Source organism: Aethalodelphis obliquidens, unplaced genomic scaffold (assembly GCF_003676395.1).
Source record: "Aethalodelphis obliquidens isolate GAN/ISIS:26980383/991018 unplaced genomic scaffold, ASM367639v1 scaffold28, whole genome shotgun sequence".
Lineage (NCBI taxonomy): Eukaryota > Metazoa > Chordata > Mammalia > Artiodactyla > Delphinidae > Aethalodelphis > Aethalodelphis obliquidens.
In genome coordinates, this window is record NW_020837972.1 from 17709526 (window position 1) to 17734826 (window position 25301).

General features: G+C 40.6%; 1 protein-coding gene across 15 annotated transcripts in view; it reads right to left on the reverse strand.

Moving 5' to 3' along the window:
* Positions 1–1653: 1653 nt before the first annotated feature.
* MPHOSPH9 (M-phase phosphoprotein 9) overlaps positions 1654–25301 on the reverse strand; it is a 55083-nt gene continuing 31435 nt past the window's right edge. For 10 of the 15 annotated variants that reach the window (XM_027124988.1, XM_027124985.1, XM_027124987.1 and 7 more), the window contains 11 exons: positions 21965–22012; positions 20780–20844; positions 19279–19380; positions 13684–13818; positions 12644–12819; positions 11362–11508; positions 10426–10546; positions 9523–9626; positions 8605–8852; positions 8232–8300; positions 1654–5569 (listed from right to left, as the gene is read on the reverse strand). In XM_027124988.1, coding sequence (XP_026980789.1) covers positions 5468–5569; positions 8232–8300; positions 8605–8852; positions 9523–9626; positions 10426–10546; positions 11362–11508; positions 12644–12819; positions 13684–13818; positions 19279–19380; positions 20780–20844; positions 21965–22012 — 1317 coding nt within the window. In that variant the 3' untranslated portion in view covers positions 1654–5467. Of the gene's footprint in view, positions 5570–8231; positions 8301–8604; positions 8853–9522; positions 9627–10425; positions 10547–11361; positions 11509–12643; positions 12820–13683; positions 13819–14839; positions 16089–19278; positions 19381–20779; positions 20845–21964; positions 22013–25301 lie in introns of those variants that run through there. The other 5 variants (XM_027124990.1, XM_027124989.1, XR_003436764.1 and 2 more) reach the window with 5 other exon arrangements.

Below are 25301 nucleotides of genomic sequence, written 5' to 3' on the forward strand. Positions count from 1 at the left end.
GGGCCGACGAGGAGGCGGCGGCCGGCGGGGCGCGGGGCCGGGCGCGCCGGCGGACCGCCCTGACAGCTCTACGCCGCGGCGCCGCCGTGCCCCGCGCGCCCCAGCGGCCGCTGCTGCCCGTGCGCGCCGGGCCCGCCTCGCATTCCCTCACTCGGCGGCAGGCCTGCGCCTCCGTCAGGCCACGCGGGGAGCCGCCCGCCGCCTCCGCCCGTCCCGAGGGCCGGCCTCCGCCCGGAGCAACCCGGCAAACTTGGTGGCCCCGCTCCGGCGCCGGACGTGCTGTCGCCCCGGCGACCCCCGAAAGCCCGGGGCTCGCTTCCGCGCGGGAGGCCCCGGGCGCTGGACCCGGCCCACGACCTCTCGGCCCTTTTAACACCATCGGCCTCGCCTATCGGGAGACTCGCGAACAGTAAGAGGGGAAGGCAACGAGGAGATCTGCAGAAATTGGAAAAAAATACCAACAAAAAAATCAAGTCCTTCGGGAGTAAAATGACAAATCAAGGGGAACGAACTGCGGAAAACTTCGGAAGGCATTTGGAATGTGTGGACAAACCAAAGGTAGTTAATTGAAGTCCAAACCTTGATGCCGGGTACTTGCATCAGTTACCGACCCGATTTGCAGAAATAGGCATCAAGGAGTTCTCTCCTCAGGATCCCAAATATGGTCTGGACCAAAAAATGAAAATGCTCTTTGGTCATCAGAAGTCGTGGGAGTAATAGTAGCCAGAGGGTAAGTTCTAGTCCCTGACCTCAAGGAACTGGCCGAGGATCAGAAAGAGCTTCATCTTGATGTTCCCTCCCGACTGGACGCTCCAGTTGGACCAAGAGGGTACTGAGTGAAATTTAAAGGAAATCATAAAGCGTATATTTAGACTGAGCAAGGATGGCCTTGTTTGTCAAGATCTGAAGTAACTGAATTAAACAGGGCACACCCAAAACCTACGGGTAGTTTACCTATCACTAAGTATTATAAGGTCGAGAGGAGCGGGGGAGCGCCTTCCCCTGGAAGGGCAAGGGCAAGCTCAAGTTAAAGCGCTCCAAGATGACTTCAGATCAAGTCAGAGAGAACAACCCTGACCAAAGGCTGTCCCATCTCCTTGGACACTGAACGGGCCAGGAGAGCCGCCGTAACACAGCTTGCCTCAAAACGCCTCATGATCACACGGAGACAAGTGAAGGGGTCCCCATAAACACTAAACCCTCAACTCCTTCCCTCCACCAAGGGGTGCCCTAAGACCCATTAAAGGTTTTCAGCCCCAGTGCTGTTCTGAGTCGGCCAGGGATTGAGTCATCATCTGTCTCCTGTACAACCATCCTCCTTGCCTGAGGACCCGTGGAAACCGGATTGGATGACACACGCTTTTGCTGCTACTTCTCCCTGTACTTGTGCTTTAACCTAATAATAAAAGTAAAAAGAAGAAAAAAAAAAAAAGCATTTCAGAGCATACAGATCTCCAGAGTGAGGCTCTGCCTGTAGGCCAGTCAGAACAGAGCACCAGGACGGCTGCCATTGTAACCCTGCAATGACTGCCCTCAGACCAGTAACGCGGAAGACTTAACACCATTAAAAACCAGATCCCACAGTTAGCCAGTTAGGAATAAATACACTAATATCACAGTTATTTGTATGCACAAATATTTATTAAGTGCCTGTATTCAAGAATGAAGAGGAGATGGTCCCTGCTCTCATGGAGCTTACAATTTCATTACTCCAGCATTTGACTAGATTTAAGAACTGCAACAAGCACTGGTCTTTGTCTAATGTCAGCAGCACTATAGGAAGCAAATTTCTCACGTTATATTGGTCACTGTTACAGTGAAATTGTGAATAAAACATTATCTTTGAAGTCTGTAGTCACAGCGATGACATGACATATAATGTCCAGCAAATGCAAATTTATGGCTTGATTCCTCCTATTTGAGAGGGGTCTGCTGAAATAAAACACAAATCAAAAGGGGAAGGCTTAACAAACAGGTCCTAAGAATACTGGTGTAGTTTAATATATTATTAAACTGCCACAGAACTCTTGGCAAGGCAGGAAATTATCTCCTGCAAAATCTGTGCAATATAATTGGTTTAATTAGACCTGCAAATCTCATAACCATGTACAATCACTTATGATGGGTAAATACGATTTACCTTTATGATTCCTAAAGGGCTCTAGATATGTATTTATTTTTTAAAAAGCTTCTTAGAGACTCACAGCACAAATGGCACATTAAAATTTAGTGAAAACTGCTTTTGAGATATCTAAAAATTAAAATGACAAAAGTGTCTAACTTTTCTACATTTATAAGTACAGAGTTCAGAATTCAAATAGCATTCAGCAAAGCACCTGGCTTTTCTGAGTTAAAAAGGGGAACAAATTTTGGTTGCTTATCAAACTCCAAAAGCAAATCATAATCTTCATATAGATCTTCCAAACGTTCAGTGGCAGCCACTTCCTTCATGTGCTCCTGTGTCACAGGCCAGCACCTTTAGAAGTCTAATTATGGAACATTCAAAGGTGCAATTATTTTGATTACATTGGCAATACTTTTTTTTTTTTTTTTGGTAAAACAGCCTATATCAGATAACCCCCAAATCATCTACTTTACTTAAGATCACAGGGCTTCTGAACTTACACTAGCCAAGTTATCAATTACTCATTAAAAAAAGCACACCATTTAAACTCTAAATGAGCCCAGCTCACTTAAACTCTAAGAAAGCTCATTTTTTGCAAAAAGATGGAGAGAACAGCTTAGACCACCTAACAAATGTCAACCAACCCAAGGCAGTTTTTAAGTCAATTGCTGGGGACACAGTCTACTTTTCTAAGAAAGCACTGAAATCGCTCCTTCAAAAGCCTATTTAATAACCCAGAATGAATCAGAAATGTACTGTTTATTGAAAACTTACTAGACACCAGGCACTTTACATAAGCTCTCACAATGGAAGGCAGCTTCTTATCTTTACATGGAGGAAGGCGGCCCTGAGCAGGGTGTGACCCAGGTCTGTCTGGCTCGCCTGTCCCCTGCCCAGCTGCTACAGTCCTAGCGCTGCCTAGTAGCTACATCTACTTGGGACCCTCGAAGGACAGAGGACATTCCCCCCACCTCAGGAGGCTTTTCAGGGAAAGGAAGGGGGTAGATCCAGGGGAAAGGAGAGCAGTAACTCTACTTGCATTTTAAAAGGCACTTCCCAGAAGTGGAAGATTCACTTAGGTTTGTCACTAACTGCAGCTCAGCCCCAGAGACAGCAACAACAGGTGCTTTTTAAGCTTGCCACCTCTCCAGCTTTCAGGTTGTTTTTAACTGGAGTATTTGTACGTTAAGCATTACCAAAGGGAAAGACGGCTGAAAGGATTTTCCTTGGTGTCCCTCTTCACAGCTACGAAGAAAAAATTTTTTTTTCTTAATTTTAAATAAGTGACTGATACTTCCAATCTATTACACACGTCACAAATCAAAGCATATGTTTCCTGAGAGGTACAGAAGACATCTTAATGGGGCTTAGATTGGAATAAGACTACTAAGAAGATAACTCCCTGACAAGAGAAAACGCTCATCTCTTCTGAAATGGCCATTTCCTATTCTTAAGAATGTAATAGACTTTACAATACAAGTAGGGAACAATGAAACATCCTAATAATTTTCAAGTTAGTTTTTAATATCATGTATAGGAACACATTAAAGGGAGTATCATCGGTAAAGTCGATCCCTTTATTAAGTCTTGACACAAGCTCTCCTGGAACTTGATTAAAAAGAACGTTTTCTTCACTATAACTAGGAGATTAAAAAGAAAAAAAGACTAGGAAAAAACACCAAGAATAAGGCACTTGATTCTGCTGATGAGTAACTGATTAGCTGGAGGTCTCCAACAGGTTGCAGGAGTTGGAAGCAAAGGTTTGATTCACGGACAGGAAGGAGCAAGAGAGGCTGCTGTCAGGCGACCCCCGCTTGCTGGGAACCCCTGAGCTGAGCAGGGAGGCTGCAGGCACCAGGCCCGAGCTCAGGCAGGGGAAGCTCCGGTGAAGGGTGCTCAGAGATTATCTGAGATCCCTGCTCGAAGGCATACATATACCCTAATGGAATAATGGGTGGCTTGGCTCAATATAAACTACATGCTCTCAAGAGCCACAGAAGAAGGAGAAAAAGCTCAAAAGTAAACCAAACTGTAAAACCGGAATCAGTGGGAATCAATGGTGAAAGTTTGGAATGAGTCTGTTTGTCAACACATACCAAGCTTGAATATGTGGGCCCTGGGTTCTGACTGGCCACCAAAAAGTGGGCAGCTAAGCAGCCTGGACCTGACCAGAAGTCAGGACCTCTACCTGCTAGGCTCCCGATCAGAGCACAGCTTCCTGCCCACGTGCTACTTCTGAGAGCCAGGAGGCATTGCCAAGGCAGTGCGCTGGAGCCCTCCAGCAAGGCCACGCGAAAGGCACCGAGCTCTATCTAGACACGTTCCCTGTCCAGTAACAAGCAGGGAAGGTTGCTCTCATCTCAGCCTACTGTTCTTACAGCAGCTACTATGGGAGTATTTATTTTTCTTTTTGGCGGGGTGGGGGTGGGGGTGGGGATAGGGGTTAAAAATGTCTTCATGACGATCTGACAGCTGAGGCCACGTACACTGAGGAAACTGGGGTTGCTCTTACAACCTGAGTGGTGGCCTATATTTCCATCAAAGCTTTATCACCTCATTGTCAAGGGCGGGACACAAATTACATTCAGAATGATGGGCAGAAAGCTACAACTCCCCAGTTGTTAAACTTTTCTGAAAAGTACTACATCTATCACAAAATTAGAGAATTACATCTCTATCATTTTTCTTTCTTACAAATAATGAAGTTTAAGGGAAACAAAATGAGATATTCTTACTTTCAAAGCTTTCCAATATTCCATTATTTCCAATATTTCCATTATTAACTATTCCAATATTCACTCTAAGACATGGTTCAAACACGAATTACATTACTATTTTTAAAAAACTTCAACACAACTAAATCCAGAGTATGCTGTTTTTTGTTTTTGTTTTTGTTTTTTTTTTGCATTCAGCATGTATTACTCTATCATTACGGAAGCTGTCCTTAAGCATTTATTTAAAAAAAAAGAATCATATTCACAACGTAGAACAAGTTTATAAAATTGGTGTGCAAAGTTAATGGTAAAAGGATAACACTATTTGTTTAGAAACAAAGCTGTCTCCCCTATTTACATTTCCTTATTCTTGCTATAAATTGGATATATATACTATTTAAAAATAATACTTTTTAAATAGTAAAATATACGAGATTCCTGAGCATAACAAAAATATCTTGAAAATATGTGGCCATTTGAAGTATAAAATAGCAAGTGTAAAGAAGAGCATGATTGTAAAACTACTGAGTGAAAGCTTATAAACAGTACAAAATAGTTTGCCTTTTCTGAGTGCATAATTACACATTAGTGCAAACAAAACTGCCTCAACATTTAATGGCTACAAATCTCAAAGATTTGCAGAGGTGCGCAAAACATGAAATTTCTTTAATGTCATACGAACTGAACCCAGCTCTCGATTAATCTTCTCCAAGCGATCTTCCAAGGCTTCCTGGGTGAAAATCATGGAAAAAACTTAATTAGAATTCTACATCAAGTTCACCGATTCTATAATTACCACCAAAATGACTTTTCTTTCAGCAAAAGAGCAAGTATAAACATCAAAATTACAATCATTTTGGTTTTTATACAAATCGTCATTTACATTATTTCTTTTAAACGAAACATAAATCAACTTTTCAACCATTCAAGATAACTGCTTATCTTTAAATAGAAGGAGAGAATTATTTGACTCCGTTGAACTGAGAACAGTACAAGAGGAACCTAGAACGTTCTTCACACATTTCGCCAGAAGAAACGGACACATCTGACTGGTGCCGTATCCCACTTACAAGTATATCAAATAACTTTCTTGTGACAAAAATTTCTAGGTTAAAAAAGAGGAAAAACGCTGGAGGAGACTTTTCCAAGAAACAAGATATTTCACAATGAGTCAGTGTAACAAATGCTATTTTTAAATAAATAGTACTACTGTTAAATAGTACCTGGAATATATATTCATCATTTTAGATACTTTATTAGATATTAACTCCAATGGTATCCTGAAATAAAACTTAAAAATTTTCTCTTCAACAACTTTAAATTGTAAAAAAAATTACACGTTCATTTTAGAATTTTTAGAAGACAGACGAGCAAGAAGCAACAAATAACCACTGTTCCCCTTTCTGGTTTTTTTCTGCAGATAGGAACACCAGTTTTAAGAAAAATAAAATCAGAATCAAACTCTACTTCAGAATGTTTTTCAATTTAACTTTTCTTGCTATGGAATATACTTTATGACATCATTGTAAATTAATGTGCAATATTCTATCAGATATACCATATTTAATCAAGAATCTTTTAGTTGAAATTTAGGTTGCTTCTAATTTCATATATCACAAATAATGCTGCAATATATATTCTGAAACATACCTCTACACACACCTATAAATACTGCCTTAAGAATCATTCCCAAAAGTAAAAATGCAAGGTCCAAAGAAATGTAAAATTTTAAAGCTTTGGATACATGTCAAGCTGAACTCCAGAAAGTCTGTGACGCTTTCTCCTTCCACTCGCGTGTAAAAGGATAAGCTTTTCCCTAGCCCAGGTTCTGGTGGTTTTTTGTTTTGTTTTTTTTTTTTAAATACCTGCCAATGTGATAGTTTAAAAACCATGCTTTTGTTTAAATGTGTGGGATTTTTTTACTCATTGGTGAGGCCAAGCATTTTTCAATATTTTTTGCCCAATTTTACCTTTTTTACGTATGAATCATACACAAGCATCCTCAGCCCTTTTTTGCTGCCATTTGTCTTCTTACTGGATTGAAATAGCTTTGACATATATGAACAGAACCTAGGGCCCTCTAAGTCTTATTTTAAGAGCTTATCATCATTATGTAAAAAAACATATTAAACAAAAGTTTCAGATATTTAGAATTAGAGTATGAACAAGTTTTCTTTCTACTTTCCCAGTAAACTGTTTTATTTATTTGTTTGTTTATTTATTTATTTATTTTGGCTGCACCTCGCGGCATGCGGGATATCTTAGTACCCCGACCAGTGATCGAACCTGCACCCCCTGCATTGGAAGCACGGAGTCTTAACCACTGGACTGCCAGGGAAGTCCCCCCAGTAAACTATTTTAAAATGAATTTCATGTGTTGACTTTTACAAATTATTGAATAAAAACGTTCAGAACAACAGAAAAAATGAACGAAAGTCAGAAAAAAAGAGAAGTTAAGGATACAGGCCCTAGAAAAAGACCTCTGCTATTTTCTGTGTGTCTTTCTCACAGATCAATCTGAAACTGAACTTTTCCTGACATTAAGGCACTGAAAAGCCAAAGCTTGCAGTTATATAAGAGACATATCATTGCTGTTATGTTTAAAATGTTACAAAAAGAGATTTAAAATGTTCCATGGTTTCATGCATTTTAATTCTCTTTGAAAAGCAACTAAAAAAAATGTACACGGCCCACTTTGCCTGCACCATCTCCTGCTCAATAATGGAATCACACCTCTCTTTTTAACCTCACATCTATTCCAGTTGCAAAGTGCCACTGTTTTATATGTCTACTAAATGGAAAGGGGTTCAGAAATAAACTGCAGATTGGGGAGGAAAAAACAAACACAAAAAAGGGAGATTTAATGTGAGAGCCTTAAAAATGTAAAATCTGTTAACAGACATACTGCCATTTGCTCCCAAGTTAGTTTCTTGAAAACACGATGGCATGAACACCTTTTTCTTAGCAGTATAAAGGTAAAATCACTTGTTGTTCCTGAAAGCTAGCATGCAGTTATAAAATACGCTATCATCCAAACACTTCCTGTAAAGGCTAAAAGTTTTGATCGACTGTTTCAGTGTGCCTAAAAACGGTGATATTAAAAAATCATCGAGGGCTTCCCTGGTGGCGCAGTGGTTGAGAGTCCGCCTGCCGATGCAGGGCACATGGGTTCGTGCCCCAGTCCGGGAAGATCCCACACGCCTCGGAGCGGCTGGGCCCGTGAGCCATGGCCGCTGAGCCTGCGCGTCCGGAGCCTGTGCTCCGCAACGGGAGAAGCCACGACAGTGAGAGGCCCGCGTACCGCAAAAAAAAAAAAAAAAAAATCCTCGTGGTTAAATGGGGCACTGACTCGCACCAAGCCTCCAAAGCAGACTCAGGGTAAGACACTTCACCTGATTCAGTCTTGTCTGCAGAGTGATTCGTCCTCCAGTAGAAGGCATTCGGCTTAGTGCTGCCTCAATCTGTTAACACAAAAAAATGTTTAAATAAAAATAGGAGAATTCTAATTAGTGGCAGGGAGGTTTATAACAGAATGGAAAGAAAAGACTTCAGCCTAGTACTGTCTCGTCCATCTCGACTTCGCATAAGTCCCCTCTGTCACAATTAGTAACAACAGCTTGGCTCACACACGTTTCTAGTGCAGCTCTGTGTGGCATCCACAGTAACTTCCTGGGTTTGACTCAGTAATTCCCTCCTGACTCTTCCTCAGACGTAAGCATTAAGTGCAGACAAAGATTTAAGACACTTTTTTATGTTTGTTTTTACCTGGTCTTTTTCTTTTGTAAGTTCATCAAAAAACCGTTCCGTTTCAGCTAGGGTCCTAATTTTTGCTGTATACTCAAAATCATTACCCTGTGGTGGTACGTAGGCAGGCTTACACTGTTCATAGCTAACTGATTTATTCTTCTCCCAGGCTGATCTCACAGAGACTTTCTTCACTCCACTTGGCAACGGTTCGGGGGAAGAGCTATGATTAACATGGATGTCAGTGGTTTTTTCTGAGTATTTTTTTTCTGTCAGAGAGAAAAGAAGTTTCTTTTATTTCTTATCAGCTCTTCTAACAGAGCATGTACATACTAAATATGTTACCCAACTTCACTTTCTGGAAATGGCTGCTACACGGCCAAAAAAAATGTAATGAAAAGAGATACATAATGAATCATATATACTCAGTTTTTTTCTCCACAGAATTCTAAAAGCCCTGCCCTCAGTTTGACAATCTTCACAACTTCCCTAAATAAACTTAAAGCAAAAAAAAAGTTTAAAAACTAAACAACACATTTAGCGGACATATACCAACATTACAGAGTTAGTATTTTAAGGGCCTACCCAAGTGATTTCACATACATTATCTTATAACTTTATAAGATAAATGAGAAAAAGAAACTTAAAATATAAATGAGAAAAAGAAGGTGCATATAAGTTACAGAATATAAAAAACTGAACAGTATGGCCCTGGTAATTAAAGATTAACATCCCCTGTACCTCGGTTTCCCAACTTTCCAATGAGGAGAACAACACTGACACAATATGAGTGTCACAAATGCTTATTTTTAGAGGCCCTTGGGTAAAAAAAGATTTAAGTGCAGGATATAATGACATTTAGAACCTTGAAAAGATACCAGAAACTCACAAAATGAAAGACTAAAACCATAACTGATAATTTTTTTTAGGAAAAGGTACCTTCCGAGTCATCTAGAGGAAGAAACTGGAGCTGTTTCCTTGGATTGGGACGTTGTACTGTAGACACAGGAACAGTATCTAAATCATCCAAAAGTACATCAAATCTATTGAATGAAGCAAGTTACTTGTGAGAAAAAAAGTGTTAACTGATGTTCCCTATCTCCACTAGAAAGATGAGCTGGCATCCAGTTAACTTACGTATTCACATATCTTTAAAAGAGAAAGGTGGTCATATAATTTTTTAAAACTGAAATTTAATTTGTATTTTCTAACACAAAATTATATTTACATACTGGCGACTTGAAGCATTTACCAATACATTATCTCATCCGATCTTTGTAACAACCATATGAAATAAGCAGGTAGGCATTATTACCCCCGTTTTATAGAAGAGGAAACTGAGGTTCAATGTGCTTCAGTAATTTTCCCCAAGAGCCTGACGGAGCTGGGCCACCAGCTCTCATGTCTTAGGAGTCAGTGGCCCTCCCACCACAGCACACACTCCCAACCACACTTCAGAGAGAACTTTCTCAGGAGCACAGGTAAACTTGTGTTTAGTGCCAGGGCCATACCAGGACAGCCCACCTTCTTGTACAAATGGCCCCCAATTCTCCCTGTATCTTATACCTTTTCAGGAAAACAAAGAATTATCATTCTATATCCAAAAGCTGGAAGAGGTTCTGAGGCAGTATTTAAATTTTATAGTAGCCAGTTTACACACTTAAAAACTGTTTTCACGTATTATAGTACTTTTTTATTTTTAGTATGACATTTATTTAAATGATTTAAATCCACAGAATCCCCATTAACAACTGAAAAATTAGTGGCAGCTAGAGGCATAAGTTGACATTTTTAAAAAATCAATACTATATATATTTTATTCAACAATTTTAGAGAACTTACCGAATCGGGCTGCTTTCATTTTTGCTAAGTAGATGACTAAATCCTGGGGACAAATTTTCTTTAGGGGATCGCTTTGGACTATAAGCCACAGTCACTGGTGTTAACATAATCTCTCTTTTTGCTACAGGGGAAAACGAAGAGGAGACAGTCTGTTCCTTCTATGTATGTGCTAGGTTGGCAGAGCATAGCTTCTTTTCCAGTACCTTATTTCTAACAAAGAATACATTTTCACTGTAAAACTTTTTCGAAGATAAATAAGAGTATACAAAGTAAAAATAGTTCATAATCCTAACATCTAGAGGAAACCACTGGCAACATTTTAGTGTATCAGACTGTAGTTGCAGCGCTCTGACTCAAAACTGGTTTTTCAGGATTTTAGAAGTCGACTGGAAATAAGATGGAAACGCCAGTGCACTAGTGAACATTCCTAATAACACAGTGATACACGAATCTCCTCAGCAGTTACGGAGATGGAAATTAAGGATACACAGAGGCCCAATGCTTAACTTTAAGACCATACTTATAATTGGCTAAAGAAAAAGGTGACTAATGCTGAGTAACCTTAGGTAAATATATGGAAAAAAACATCATTTTTCAGGCTAGCTTAATTTGTTTGAACTACTGTTTAATTAGATAGTTGTCAAAATACCTAGTTGAGTTTGTCTCAAAAACTGTGAAGTGGTATTAGTTGCAAAACATTTGCGGGACACACTCAAAAATCTCACTTTGATAAACGGTGAGAATTTCTTCAGTTATAGTCATAGTAACTGTGCAATCAGATGGTGTTATTGAACAAGATCGTATTTAGGGATTCTGTGTTCAGAGCACTGTACTAGGTGCTAGGAAGAGTGTAAGGGACACAGAAAGCATCAAACAGTGTGTATGGCTCAGATGCCACTCTTCCAAGCCCAAGAGACATAAACCTCTAACTCTTACTTGGAGTACTTGATTTACGATTTGAAGGTGGTAAAGATGACGATCTCTGTGAAGCAGAATTAAATCTCTTTTGTCTTTGCTGGGCACCTTTCTCTGGGGACCGACTTGCATTGACTGAAGTGTCAGTTAGCCGAGGAGTCACTAATTCTGTAACAGAAAAATGTAAAAAAAGAAATACAAAACAAACCTAGCTTCAGTTATCTGCTTTTTATTAACAGATGGTTACACCAAGCAAGCAATTCTTCTCACCATCTAGATTATAATGATTACTTGCAAAATGCACCACATTACAATGCTAAAAAATGCTTGATGAAGAAAAACGTGTGAGGTTTCAATGAATTCATTCTGGTTCTCTGTTTACAACTGGCATTCAAGGTGATTTTTCAAGAGCTTATTTTTAGAAAGCAGGTCACTAATTTATTTACTAGCGGATACTGCTTTGGAAAGGCAATGCCAAAGACGTTAATGATGTAATTAGCAGGCCCAACCAAATAAGCACCAGAGCAAGTACAAGCGCCTGGACCTGTGAAATAAACAGTATTAAACATACTTCTTGTCCTACTGATAGATGCTCAGTAACCAAGCAAGGGAGAGTAGGAGACGTTACATCTCACTTTATGAACACCAAATGCCTGTCGTAACTTTTTGATGTGTGCAAGTAAGACAAATTGACATGAAAAGTTTTCAAATATCCTTAAGAATGCCACGTAAATCTTTAATAATCAGAACATAATATGTCATTTGAAAAGGTACCTATGTGATGACAATGATAAATTAACAACTGGGGGGGACTTCCCTGGTGGTCCAGTGGTAAAGAATCCACCTTACAATGCAGGGGATGGGGGTTCGATCCCTGGTCGGGGAACTAAGATCCCACATGCCGCGGGGCAACTAAGCCACAGTGCCACAACTACTGGGCTCACACGGCCTGGAGCCTGAGCGCCACAACTAGGGAGAGAAAACCCGCACGTCACAACCAGAGAGAAGCCCGCGCGCCACAATGAAGAGTCAGCACATCGCAACAAAAGATCCCACATGCCTCAATGAAGATCCCACGTGTTGCAACTAAGACCCATCATAGCCAAATTAATTAATTAATTACTTGAAAAAAAATTAACAACTAGGGGATTCAACTGTCTGCAATGGGGCCGAAACAGCATAAAAATAAATTTAACTTTTTATTTTATTACTTGAGGCATTTCATTTTAAGAAGGCAATATAATTGGGGGAGAAAGAGATCTATATATCTATATTTCTATCAAACAAGGAATAAAATACTTACTATTTGAGGTATCCTCTTTCTCCGTCTGTGTGCCCCAATTTTTAAATACTTTTTCTTCATCAAGTTCTTTCAAAGCTTTCATGATTGGTGTGTCTGAAGTGTCTCTTTGTTTTTTTATCAATAAACTTGTTGGTGAACTTCCAGGTGAAGGATCCTTTTCCAGAGGAGAATGGTACCTTAAATAATAATTGTAAGACACACGGTGCTATGAACAGAATATTTTGTGTCTCCCCAGAATTCTTATGTTGAACGCGATTCTTATGACGAATTCTTGTCCTCACCTTTTGGAGGTGATTAGGTTTTGATGAGATGATGAGGGTAAAGCCCCCAAGCTGAGATTAGTGCCCTTATAAAATAAGGAAGAGACATCTTGATCTCTCCCTACACACATGCACCAAAGAAAGGCCATGTGAGGACAGAACCAGGACCCAACCATGCTGGCACCCTGATCTCAGACTGCCCACCTCCAGAACTGTAGGACATAACTGCTTGTTGCTTAAGCCACCCAGTCAAGGGTAATTTGTTGTAGCAGCCTGAACTAAGATGGTTTACCGGGATTACTAGGGGAATACCATGAGGGTTGACAGTTACTCCACAATGAATACGTATGCTTCACAAGGCAAATCAATAAAATTGAGCCTGTATATAATAGAACAGTGCTTCCCAATCCTTTTCACAGCCTAGAGCATACAGAAATATAATATTTATATGGCACTCTGGAGTAAATGAACGAGGTTGCTCATGGGGGGCTCAGCTATCTGGAGGGTGAGGACCAACCTCTTGTCCGAACTGTAAGCCCGTGCACAGGGCACAGCACTATGCCAGCGGCACAGGTGGAGATAGCTCCTCAAGGCCTACAGAAGGAAAATTTCCGAAAAGCACTAGTGTTTCAAAATAAAGTAAAAATCAGATCCTCAAAATTAAGACGTAAAAGGAACAAGGAGATGGTTCTTTACAACTTCCTGAACTTTGAAAGGCAACTGAAATCTCTAAGAAAACCTAACAGTCTCTAAATATGATCTTCGACGGAGCTGTCTCACCCAGCAAGGCAGGTGTCCTCCGGCTGGCTGTCTGCCTTGCTGTCCCGCGTGTCCAGAGGCTGCCCAGTGAAGATGGAATGCTCTGCTCCCGGGATCAGCCACTTCCGCCGGCTGACGTCGGAGCTCGCCAGCGTGCTGTGAGGACAAGAAGTGTTCTCAGGCATTGCATGGTCTGCGCTCCAGATTAGACTGAGCACATACAGAAAACAACCTGCTCTGAAATATTATTTCCACATTTACACAGGAATTTAAAAACAGCATAAAACAATCTTATTTTAGCTAGATGAACTCTATTTTACAGTTTTCAGCTCCAACTGAATTGTTATTCTTGGTTTCAGAAGAACAGTCAAGATTTAGGTACCATCACGTGAACCCGGCTCCGAACACCCCGGCCCAGCCCCTCATCGCACTTCACACCCTTTATGCCCCGTCGAGCTCAGGGCCCTGAGGTGAAGCAAGAGCACCTTGCCTGTTCCTCCCAGACCAGCATTGCCGACAGAATTTTCTGTGAAGACAGAAAACGCCCTCCATGTGCACAGTACAATACCGTGGCCACCGGCCACATACACACGAGCTCGTAAATGCTTGCAACGCAGCTAGATTTAAACAGCTGTGGTGGCCAGCACTGCTGTACTGAACAGTGTAGTTCTAGACCATGACATTCCTCCCTGTGACTGTGAAGCCCGGCCCGACTGAGGCTCACCCCACCATACACTCCGGTCACTCAAGGCCTCATCCTCTCCACACCGCCTCCTGCCCTCATCCGGCGCGGCCTCCATGCGCACACGGGAGCTGCTCCCAACTCCTGCCGACGACCCGACTCCCTTGTTCAGTCGCCCCTTCAGAGGACGCTCACTGCACGCATCATCCCAGAGAAGGCAGCTCCCTTCAGAAATCACAGCTCCAAAGATGCTCTGGCTCCCATGCTCGAGCATCCCCATGGCGCTCTCACCGCGAGGCCCACGACCCTGGGCCTCCCCTTCCCTGGGCACCAGCCCCTCCTAGCTGTCGGGCTCCTCTTCACCCCACTCCGACCACCACCCCAGCCCACGCTCCTTGGTAACCAGTACTCATCGCCTGGACCCCCTTCCCTGCTCACTTGCCATCGCATCTGACTGGCAGCAAACCTAAGCCTGTCTGACTACAATGAGCTCACTTTTCTTCTGTGTCTGTACTCCTACAGTTGAGCTTTGCTGGACAAAAGCTGCCCAGCTGTGTAGACTGGGGTATCACCACAGAATCACCATCACTATCTCAAGTGGACACCCAACACTGGCTGCCAACACATCTTCCCGTAATTAAGGAGCTCCGATTCCCCAATATGACTATCTGACACCCTCTCCACTCTCCTCAAACCTCTCGCCCCAGCCTTGACTGTCAGGTGATAACCTTGCATCACACTCCAGAGAGAAAATAGAAACCACGGGACAGGAACTCCTGTCTTCCTCTCTCTGCTTCCTTTCACAACCAAACTTTTTAAGTTGGTTGCCTCTTTTATCTATCAGTATTTTCATTTCAGCTCCCAGTCACTCCTTTTCCCCTCAATTTTTAAATTAAGAATCATTTCAAACATTCTTAGAAAATTACAAAGAGTACTATAACAAGCACTTGCCCATACTTAGTTTTAATAAATGCTAACATCTTTACCATATGTGTTTTTAATTGTAAGACATAAATAGCATATATATGGTTGTTTGCATTTTTTAAATTACATAAAGGGCATAATGTACGCATCCTTTTAATGCTGCTTTTTCTACTCAACATTATGTTTGAGACTTACCCATGTTAATATCTACAGCTCTACCATTTTAATAGTTTATCCACAGTATGACTGCATCACAAGTCATTTATCCTTCCTCCTGTTGGTGGATGTTTAGTTTCTAATGTATCACCTTTCAACAATGCTCTATTGAACATGTGTCAGAATTTCTCCAAGGTAAACACCTTAAACTAGAACTGTGGAATTTGGGGTGTGCTCACCTCCAGTCTTACTGGATACTGACAAATCACCCTCCAGATGCGCTGTACCAATTTTCAGTCAAACCAGTAGTTTGAGAGTTCCTGTTTCTTCATATCTTTGTGAAATTTTACAATGACTGGCCTGTCTGATGGTGTGAGTGGTATCCCATTACTGTTTTCATTTGCAACTTTCTGATTATTAGTGAAATGAGCATCTTTTCATTTTCATTAGCCATTTAGGTTTCTTTTTCTGTGAACAGCTTGTTCACATTTTTTATCACTTTTTTATTGAGGATGTTCTCTTTTTTTTTTGATTTGTAGTCCTTTATATTCTGGATACTAACCCTTTATTGGTTCCTGTTCACTTAAAAAATGTAGGACTTCCCTGGTGGCGCAGTGGTTAAGAATCCGCCTGCCAATGCAGGGAACACGGGTTCAAGCCCTGATCCGGGAAGATCCCACATGCCACAGAGCAACTAAGCCCGTGCGCCACAACTACTGAGCCTGCACTCTAGAGGTCTCTCGCCTAGAGCTCATGCTCCGCAACGAGAAGCCACCCGCAATGAGAAGCTCGCACACCACAACGAAGCGTAGCCCCTGCTCGCCACGACTAGAGAAAGCCTGCGTGCAGCAACGAAGACCCAACGCAGCTAAAAATAAATAAATAAATAAATTTTTAAAATGTAAAATAGTTCAAGCATGAAGACATCCAGATGATACTCAGGCACCAACCAACCCGCTTTATAAAATCTTGATTCTCTGCTGTATATCCTTTAGAATCCTACAGAGCGGAACAATACAGATACAACTGAAGTCCCCTGTGTACCTTTCCAACCTCATTCTTCCCCAAAGCAACCGTTCATGCTAATTTGTGTTCAGCATCCCCGTGAGTGCTTTTACACCTTTACTCTATCTGTATGACCCGTAAGATCTGCAGAGCTGATGTACATGCTAAAGTCGATATACCTAGTACCCAATTTCTTCTGCAACTAGTTTTTTGTTGTGTTCCATATTATGTTCTTAAGATTAAACCATGTTGACAGGCTAGTTATGGGGTTGGCAACTGTGAGTAAAGAGCCAGACGATAAATATTTTAGGTATTATGGGCCAGACAGTCTCTGTCACAACTACTCAACTTTGTCACTGCAGCACAAAGCACCTATAGACAATACACAAATGAATAAGCTTAGGTATGTTCCAATAAAACTTTATTTCTGGACACTGAAAGCTGAATTTCATATAGTTTTCAGGTGTCATGAAATATTATTCTTTGATTTTTTTTTCCAAACATTTAAAAACAAAAACCATTCTTTGCTCACAGGCCTTACAAAAACAGGTGGTATGGGAATTCCCTGGCAGTCCAGTGGTTAGGACTCCGCGATTTCACTGCCGTGGGCCCAGGTTCAAGCCCTGGTCAGGGAACTAAGATCCTGCAAGCCGTGCAGCCCAGAGCAAAAAAAAAAACAAAACAAAACACAGGCAGTAGGCTAGATTTGGCTGGGGAGCTGTAGTTTGCCAACCACCAATCTAGTCTGTGCACTGTCATGTTGAGCAGTATTATGCATAAATGTATCACAATATACTGACATTCAGGCTGTTAGACGTCTAGGTTGTGTTCATTCACTCTTCAATACATTCACCACTGCCTTCCGCTTCGGTCACTCCGTGCCAACTGCTCTCCAGGTCATCAGGAACCTCCAGCTTACAAATCCAACAGACCCCCATTCCTCATCTCACTGGCTCTCTTAACAGCTGCTTCAGTCTTTCTCCTGGTTTCCAGCAGCTCTTTCTCAGGTTCCTTTGCCAGCTCCTTCTCTACCCAACACCAAAACACTGGGGTTCTTCAGAGCTTTGTCCTGGGCTTGCTTCTCACTAAACAGACGCATCCATCCAACAGCTTTAAGCCCTATCTAGAAAGACGACTCCAATATTTATAACTCCAGCCTTATTTCTGCACTCCAAATGGAAATTTATCATCACCTGCTTGATTTCCACTTGGAATTTACATGAATCTCAAACGAAGATCTTCAAGACGTAAATTCTGATCTTTACCCCATGGTCTGCTCTTCCCATCTCCTCCCTGGTTCAATGCTACACCTTTAGCTGTTCAAGACAGAAACAAAGGACTGACCTGACGCCTCCCTTTCTTACCTTGCCATCCAATTCATCCAGAATCTTCTCAAATCCTTCTCGTCTGTCCATTTCTATGGCCACCACCCAGCTAGCACCATCTCTCTCCTAGCCCTGCAATAGCCTAATTAGTCTCTCTGCTTCTACTCTTTTCCCCTCCTCGTGGCAGGTGCATTAAAAAAATAGAAATCAGGTGACACAATTTTACTATATAAAACCCGGGCTTCCCTGGTGGCGCAGTGTTTGAGAGTCCGCCTGCCGATGCAGGGGACACAGGTTCATGCCCTGGTCTAGGAAGATCCCACATGCCGCGGAGCGGCTGGGCCCGTGAGCCATGGCTGCTGACCCAGCGCGTCCGGAGCCTGTGCTCCGCATCGGGAGAGGCCACAGCAGTGAGAGGCCCGCGTGCCACAAAAAAACAAAACAAAAACCCGTCAAAGGTGTCCCAATGGACTTACAGTAAAATCCAAACCCTTGACCCTGGCTGAGAAAGCGATGTATGATGGGTCTGTGATTTTATCTGGGGCTCCTTTGTCCCTTGCTGGGAACAGTCAGGCCACATGAGCCTCCTCTGGGTTCTTCAAACATGAGACTAAGCGCTTTTCTACCTCAGGACTCAGCAAGAGCACTGTCTCTGCCCGGAACACCCCTCCCTCCACACCTCCCACCTGAACGACTCTGCATGTCTTCCCTCTCCACTAACGCGTCCCTCCACAGAAAGGCCCCTCCCTGACTCCAACTTTAGCCCTCCTTTTTGTTCAATCTCAAATGTCCAATTTCAGTTATTTACATTATCTTACCTTTCAATAATTCATTATGTCCTACTAATATTAATTAGTAAAGATCTAGAAAAAGTTTCTCATTTGACAATTACAACTTAGGTTGACATTTGCAAGTTAATCTTTTTCTGATAAAACATCAATATTAGGAAGTTATGACCTACTCATTTAATACTCTTTATTTACATCAAAATCACAATAAAAACAATTCTAATATGAAAAAAACTTACTGTGTAAATGAATCATCAAGATAATGCTCTTAGATTATAACAAAGCTAATTTGGAAAAACTAGAAAGAAAAATCCACACAACCTAATGCAGATGCATCTTCATAATTCTTTCCATTAACATGGGAATAAAATTTCTGGAAGTTTAGGGCTAAAAGACCTTTTGAGACGTTCTAACCCAATGTCCTTGTTTTTACAGATGATAAAACTGAGCTCCAAAAAATGAAGTGATCTGCCTAAGGTCACACGGCTGGGCAGAGTCAAAAACAAATAAAGCATCCCAGTTCTCGTCACTCCCAATCTGACTCTACATTACCTTTCGGCAAATGCCTCTGCATATGAGCTTTCACAATATCTAACAGTTAGATGTTTTCACGCATCAGGTTCTGTGATGACATTTGACTGTGTCTTCCTCACGATTTAGACAGATGAGTGTCTCAATTCAATTACAGGGTACGCCTATTACTAGCTTTACAGAGAGATTAAACGAAGTAACTTACTTGGCACGTGAGGGTCTCATAGGAGTTTTAGAATTATGACGAAGACTTAACATATTTTCATGCTCTACTTGCTTGACCTGAGCTTCAAGTTTTGAAATTGTTCTAATTCAAAAGCAATAAGATAAATTAAGTACATTTCAACAAACTTAAAATACAGCTCAACTACAAATTACTTATTTAACAGATACTTCTAGGAAAGGGGTGACAAAAGAGCTGCACATGCATAAACCTTCTTCATAGTAAAAAGCCACATTACACTTTAAAAAGCTGAAAAAAATCAGGGAGAATAAATAGGAAGGCAAATAGGAGAAACTCTACAAAGGAGCATTTCATACGCTACAACTGCAGGAAAAGGGAACAACACATACACTTAATACAGAAAGTAAAAAAAAAAATTTAGAAATTTTACTACAGATAAAAACACAGTATAAATTAAATAAAATAAATTCAGCAATCCAATAAATTGCAATTCTAACATGCTTAATTCTAATAGGTATGTATTCATATGACATATACACGGGTAAGGCTCTCACAAAAGAGGAAGCAGGCTTACCATCCGAAGCAGAGCTATTAAAAAGAACTTCCTGTTCTGAACAACTCTCAACCTATAGGCAGCTCATCTGATTTGTGCTGTGTTCAGAATAAAAGCTTATCTTCAAGCTTACCAAGAGAAAATAAGCACTGTGACCAGTTAATTGTTTTTTGGATATCTTGGCATTCTTTCTGTCTTTTAAAACTTTGAATACGTCTCCATCTCATCTTTTAAACTTAAATTCTTACCTACTCTGTCGCAAGGAAGGTTTGAGGGAGAAAGCTCTAACAGAGCTAATGCTTATACCAAACGGATAACAAACGATCCCTAGAATTGAATGCTTCACAGAAAAGACTTGAGCAGACAAGAAAGCTAGACTGTTCCTGTTCTTCCCTATGAGAAGTCCTTAAGAGTGCAATAAAATCTCTAAGTCAGGGACAACACTTTTCTCCAAATAAAACTACAAAAATATACACTAAAGCCAATTAGAAATATCTAATCATTTGCCATAGGGACAACTTAATGACTGTTCCTTCCCTAAGTAAGCAAATCAGATCATGAATACAGTCCTCAAACCAGGTCTTTAAGAAAGTAGATAACCACAAAATTGGTGTGAATGCTATTTTCTTTTTGGAGCACAAAGATAATTCAGTGAATTAGACTACTTCTTAAAATTCTTTTCAACGATTTAATATCACTTAGGTTTTACCTATGCTAAGTAAATACATAATGTTTGGGGACCTGCACACCTTTCAGGCACAGCCACCAATATATTCTAATCATTTAAAACTCTTTGGCTAAAATCAAATGTATTTCCAGGTGAAGGGAAGATGAGGATTAAAATCTAATCTCAAAGTGCTTAAAAATCCCCAAGAAAAGCTTTTTTCATCACTTTTAATATAGACACATATTTAAGGCCTGAAAGAACAGTTAGCGGTATTTGCTTATTAGTAAGACAATATGTTTTACCTTTTCAAATCAGAAATCTGAGTGTGTGCATCAAGCAATTTGTTCTCAGTTTTATTTAATGTATCCTATGAAAATAAAGGAAAAATTCAGATAACTGAAGATAGATATTCAGATGCATTCCTTTTATTTTAAAATGCATAATATAAAACTAATCTAAGACTACACCAGAGAGCTACAAAGAAAATTATGCAGATACTCAGCAAGTATGGCATCAGCCACAGAGCCAATATACACGATTCAAGGGAAAAAATGAAGAGCAAAATACTGGTTTATACAAATAGCTGTGTGTCAGCCCCCTGTTTAATAAGCAAAGCCTATTATGCTTTGCTTGATTAGAAACAGTGTTAAAATGGACATATTTTAGGGCTTCCCTGGTGGCGCAGTGGTTGAGAGTCCGCCTGACGATGCAGGGGACACGGGTTCGTGCCCCGGTCCGGGAGGATCCCACATGCCGCGGAGTGGCTGGGCCCGTGAGCCATGGTCGCTGAGCCTGCGCGTCCGGAGCCTGTGCTCCGCAACGGGAGAGGCCCGCATACCGCAAAAAAAAAAAAAAAAAAAAATGGACATATTTTAAACACAAACTTGACTAAAACCTCAGTAAATGGCAAAGCGAATACCTGCAATGATGAGATTTCAGATATAACAATTGGCCCCTGAAACCCCAGACATCTCGGCTACCTAGCTATGCAGGCCTTTTCACTAACCTTGAATAATCACAACCCTGCATTTTATGCAACAGAACTACTTGGACCCCACTTACTTATTGTGGGGTTTCAATGAATTCAAATACGTAGATCCCAAACAAAGTTTTAATTAAGAATTTAAACATAATTAACTCAAGCCCACAAAAAGCTAATGTTTTGAAAAACAAAACCTTATATTTAAATAGTATTAAATAATTATTTGCATTTGTATGGTATTTTATCCTCTTCTAAAAATTTCATCTCATCTCAAATGCAATAGCCATTCAATAAATATTTGTTAAATTAACAAATTTGTGAGTTAAATGGGCAGATATTTGAAAATAAGGAAACTGACACGAGAGGATAAGTGAGCGGCTAGTTCAAATAGCCAGATGGGGACAGAGGAGGGGAAGAGAAAGGGAGAAAGGGTCAGATCTCTCGACATCCAAACTAATGCTTTTGCCCCGACAGGAAGTTCAGAACATGAATGATCAACTGTTACCTTTACTCTTTCGTGTTCTTTTCCAAGGGACTCATACTCTCCTAAAAGCTACAAGGAAAAACAAAGAATTGCACCACAAAATTAAATATTATAATATCAACAGAGGGACAGTCTGTAAAATAACTGCCCTTACTCTTCAAAGCTGCCAGTGTCATGAAAGAAAAAGGTTAACACATTGTTTCAGATTAAAGGCAACTAAAGAGATAAGTGAATAGATCCTGGACTGGGGAAAAAGGTGACATAAAGGAACAATCTGGATATGGACTACATCAGTATTAGATTTCTTTATTTGGATAATTTTTCTGTGACTATGGATGTATTTCTTAGGAAACACATACCAAAAGTATATAAGTACAGGGGCTCAACATCTACAACTTACTCTCAAATGGTTCAAGAAAAAAAAAAAATATATATATATATATATATGTGTATGTGTGTGAAAAAATATATATATATGTGATATGATAAAGCAAATATGGCAAAATGTTAACTGGTGATCCTAGGATATAGGAGTATGACAGTTCTTGCAAGTTCTCTGTAAATTTGAATTTATTTCAAAATAGAAAGTAAACCAATTTATTTCAGTCAATGCCCTTTAAGTAAGCAGTATTTGAAAAGATTAAAATGTATTTGCATTGTTCTCTTTGGAACTGTTGCACACTACCTTTTGTTAAGTTAGTTCCACAGAGTAAAGGTACAATCCCCAAAGTCTAATATAATTAGGTAATTTATTTAAAAATACATAAGTGAGACTTCTGGTGAAAGAAGAGAGATTCATCACAGGATTTTCTTTTTATCCAGAGATCCCACTAAATTAACAATGAAGCAATTAAAGAGAAAACAAAGGAGGTAACAGCAACGAGCGAGAGATTTCAATGAAGATGCAACAAGGCTACAACTTCCAGAGTCTGAATAAAGGATGCTAATGGCAAGTAGGTTGATCTCTTCATAACCCTGAGAGGCTCACAACTTGAACCCCAGGTTCAGTGGGGGGCAGGGTTGAAGCACAGGGCTGACCACAGGAAACTGGTTCAAAGTCCTGGGTTAGAGCCCAGGGCCTTTTCTCAACCCATACAGCAGTGGACTGTTCAGCCAGGCAATAGGGCATAGAAGACATGACTGTGAGAGAAAAATGCAACTTTGGAAACACAAGTATGATAGCAGGGTGTGAGGGGGAGGCAAAGAGATAAAGAGAGAATGACTAAGGAAAAGTCTTCAAAAGAAAAAAAACCCACTTGACTCTCCCCTCCCTCACTGCCACCAGAGCCTGGCTGATAGGTTCCAGACAAGAAACCGGAAGACTTTTCTTTGGGAAAACTGAACAACCCCAGAAAAAAAGACACATTTACACCTGGAGGTTCCCTAACCAAACGCCTGGTGCATCACTTACAACTGCTTGTAAGTGAAGGTACCAGGAAGTAAGTCCCATCTGTGCACACAGAGTCTCCAAATAGCTTTTTACTGCCTCCCTCTTAACTGTGAACCTACCAAAGAACCAACATTTGAACAAAAAAATTCTATATGAAACAGACTTCAAATCAAAATGAAAGGTTAACTTAGAAGAAATAATGAACCAAAACTAAAGGAAAGTATCAAAAGAAAGCTATTATTGGGACCTCCTTGGTGGTCCAGTGGTAAAGAATCCGCCTTACAATGCAGGGGATGTGGGTTCGGTCCCTGGTCAGGGAACTAAGGTCCCACATGCCACGGGGCAACTAAGCCCACGTGCCACAACTACTGAGCTCACGTGCCTCAACTAGAGCCCACATGCCTCAAACTACAGAGCCCACGTGCTCTGGAACCCAACGCGCCACAACTAGAGAAGAGAAAACCCGCACGCCACAACTAGAGAGAAGCCCACGCACCACAACAAATGATCCCACATGCTTCAACGGAGATTCTGTGTGCCGCAACTAAGACCCAACGCAGCCAAAAATAAATAATAAATAAATCTTTAAAAAAAAAAAGAAAGCTATTATTAATATCCTCAGAGAAATAACAATGTTATAGTCACAAAACAAGAACAGAAAGCTTTGAAAAACTAGCAATCAGAGAATAAAGAGCTCTTAGAAAGTAACAATGAGAAACGACACAATTAATACTAAGACTGGAAGATAAAGGACAAAGAGGCCATGATGAACACCAAAACATAAATAAGTCTTAGAGAATCAACCCATGCAATACAACATCTACTCATAAAAGTTCCAGAGAAAGAGAAGAGAGAGAGGCAGGAAATTAATAGAGAAATAACATCAGCATTTGTAGAACTAAAAGACATTAATTTCCAGATTGGAAGAACCTATGCTCCAAACACTGTTATGGACTATCAGAATACCAGGGATAAAAAGAAGATGCTAGAAAGCTTGCAGAAGGCTAGTCATGAAAGGCACTGTGGCTGTCAGGAAGCTCTTTCAGGACGCCCGTCCTTAGTACTCAGCCATTATGCTGCAAAGAAGCCCAAATGAGGCCACATGGAAGGAAACATGGAAAGAACTGCAGGCTTAGTTGACAGCCATCATCAAAGGCCCCAGCTTCTGAGTTTCCAGCTAAGGCCCCGATAATGCTGGGCCAAGATAAGCTGTCCCTGTTAAGCCCAGTCCAAGTTCCTAGACCACCGAGCCCATGAGCAGAGTATGTCCAGTTTGGGGGTCATTTGTTTTGCAGCTCTGGTAACTGCAACAATACCCTAGAGGTACTTGCACACGTTGGCACAGGATGTGTATATAGGAATGGTCATGGCAGTGCTGCTCATAACAGCAACAAAAAGAAACTGGAAGCAGGAAAATGGATAAATAAATTGTGGAATATTCACACAATGGAATATGACACAGGGATGAAAACAAGTGAATTAGTGCTGTATGTATCAGCTTGGATAAGTCTTACAAAGGAAAAAAAGTTTCAGAACAGTAAATACAGTATGATAGCATTTATGGTTTTAAGATATGGCAAACAAACAACACTGACTAAGCAAACATACAAACATGATGATACAAAGACAGACATGGGAATGACATTCACACCATTCAGACCAATTACTTCTAAGAAGGCAGAGGTGATCAGAAAAGGTACGTGGAGGGCCTCCACGGCATCTACAGTATTTTAATTCTTAAGGTGGGTGGTGGGTCGGTCTACATGTATTTGTTATATTATTCTTTATACCTTTGTATATACCAGAAATATTTCACATACAAATGTTTAAATAAAAAAGAATAAAAACTACATGTATCAACACGGCAAATCTTAGAAACAATGTTGAAAGAAAAACAGGTGGTAGAAGGATACAGTGCAATACAATTCATATATGGTTTACGAACATACGAAACATTACTATATATTA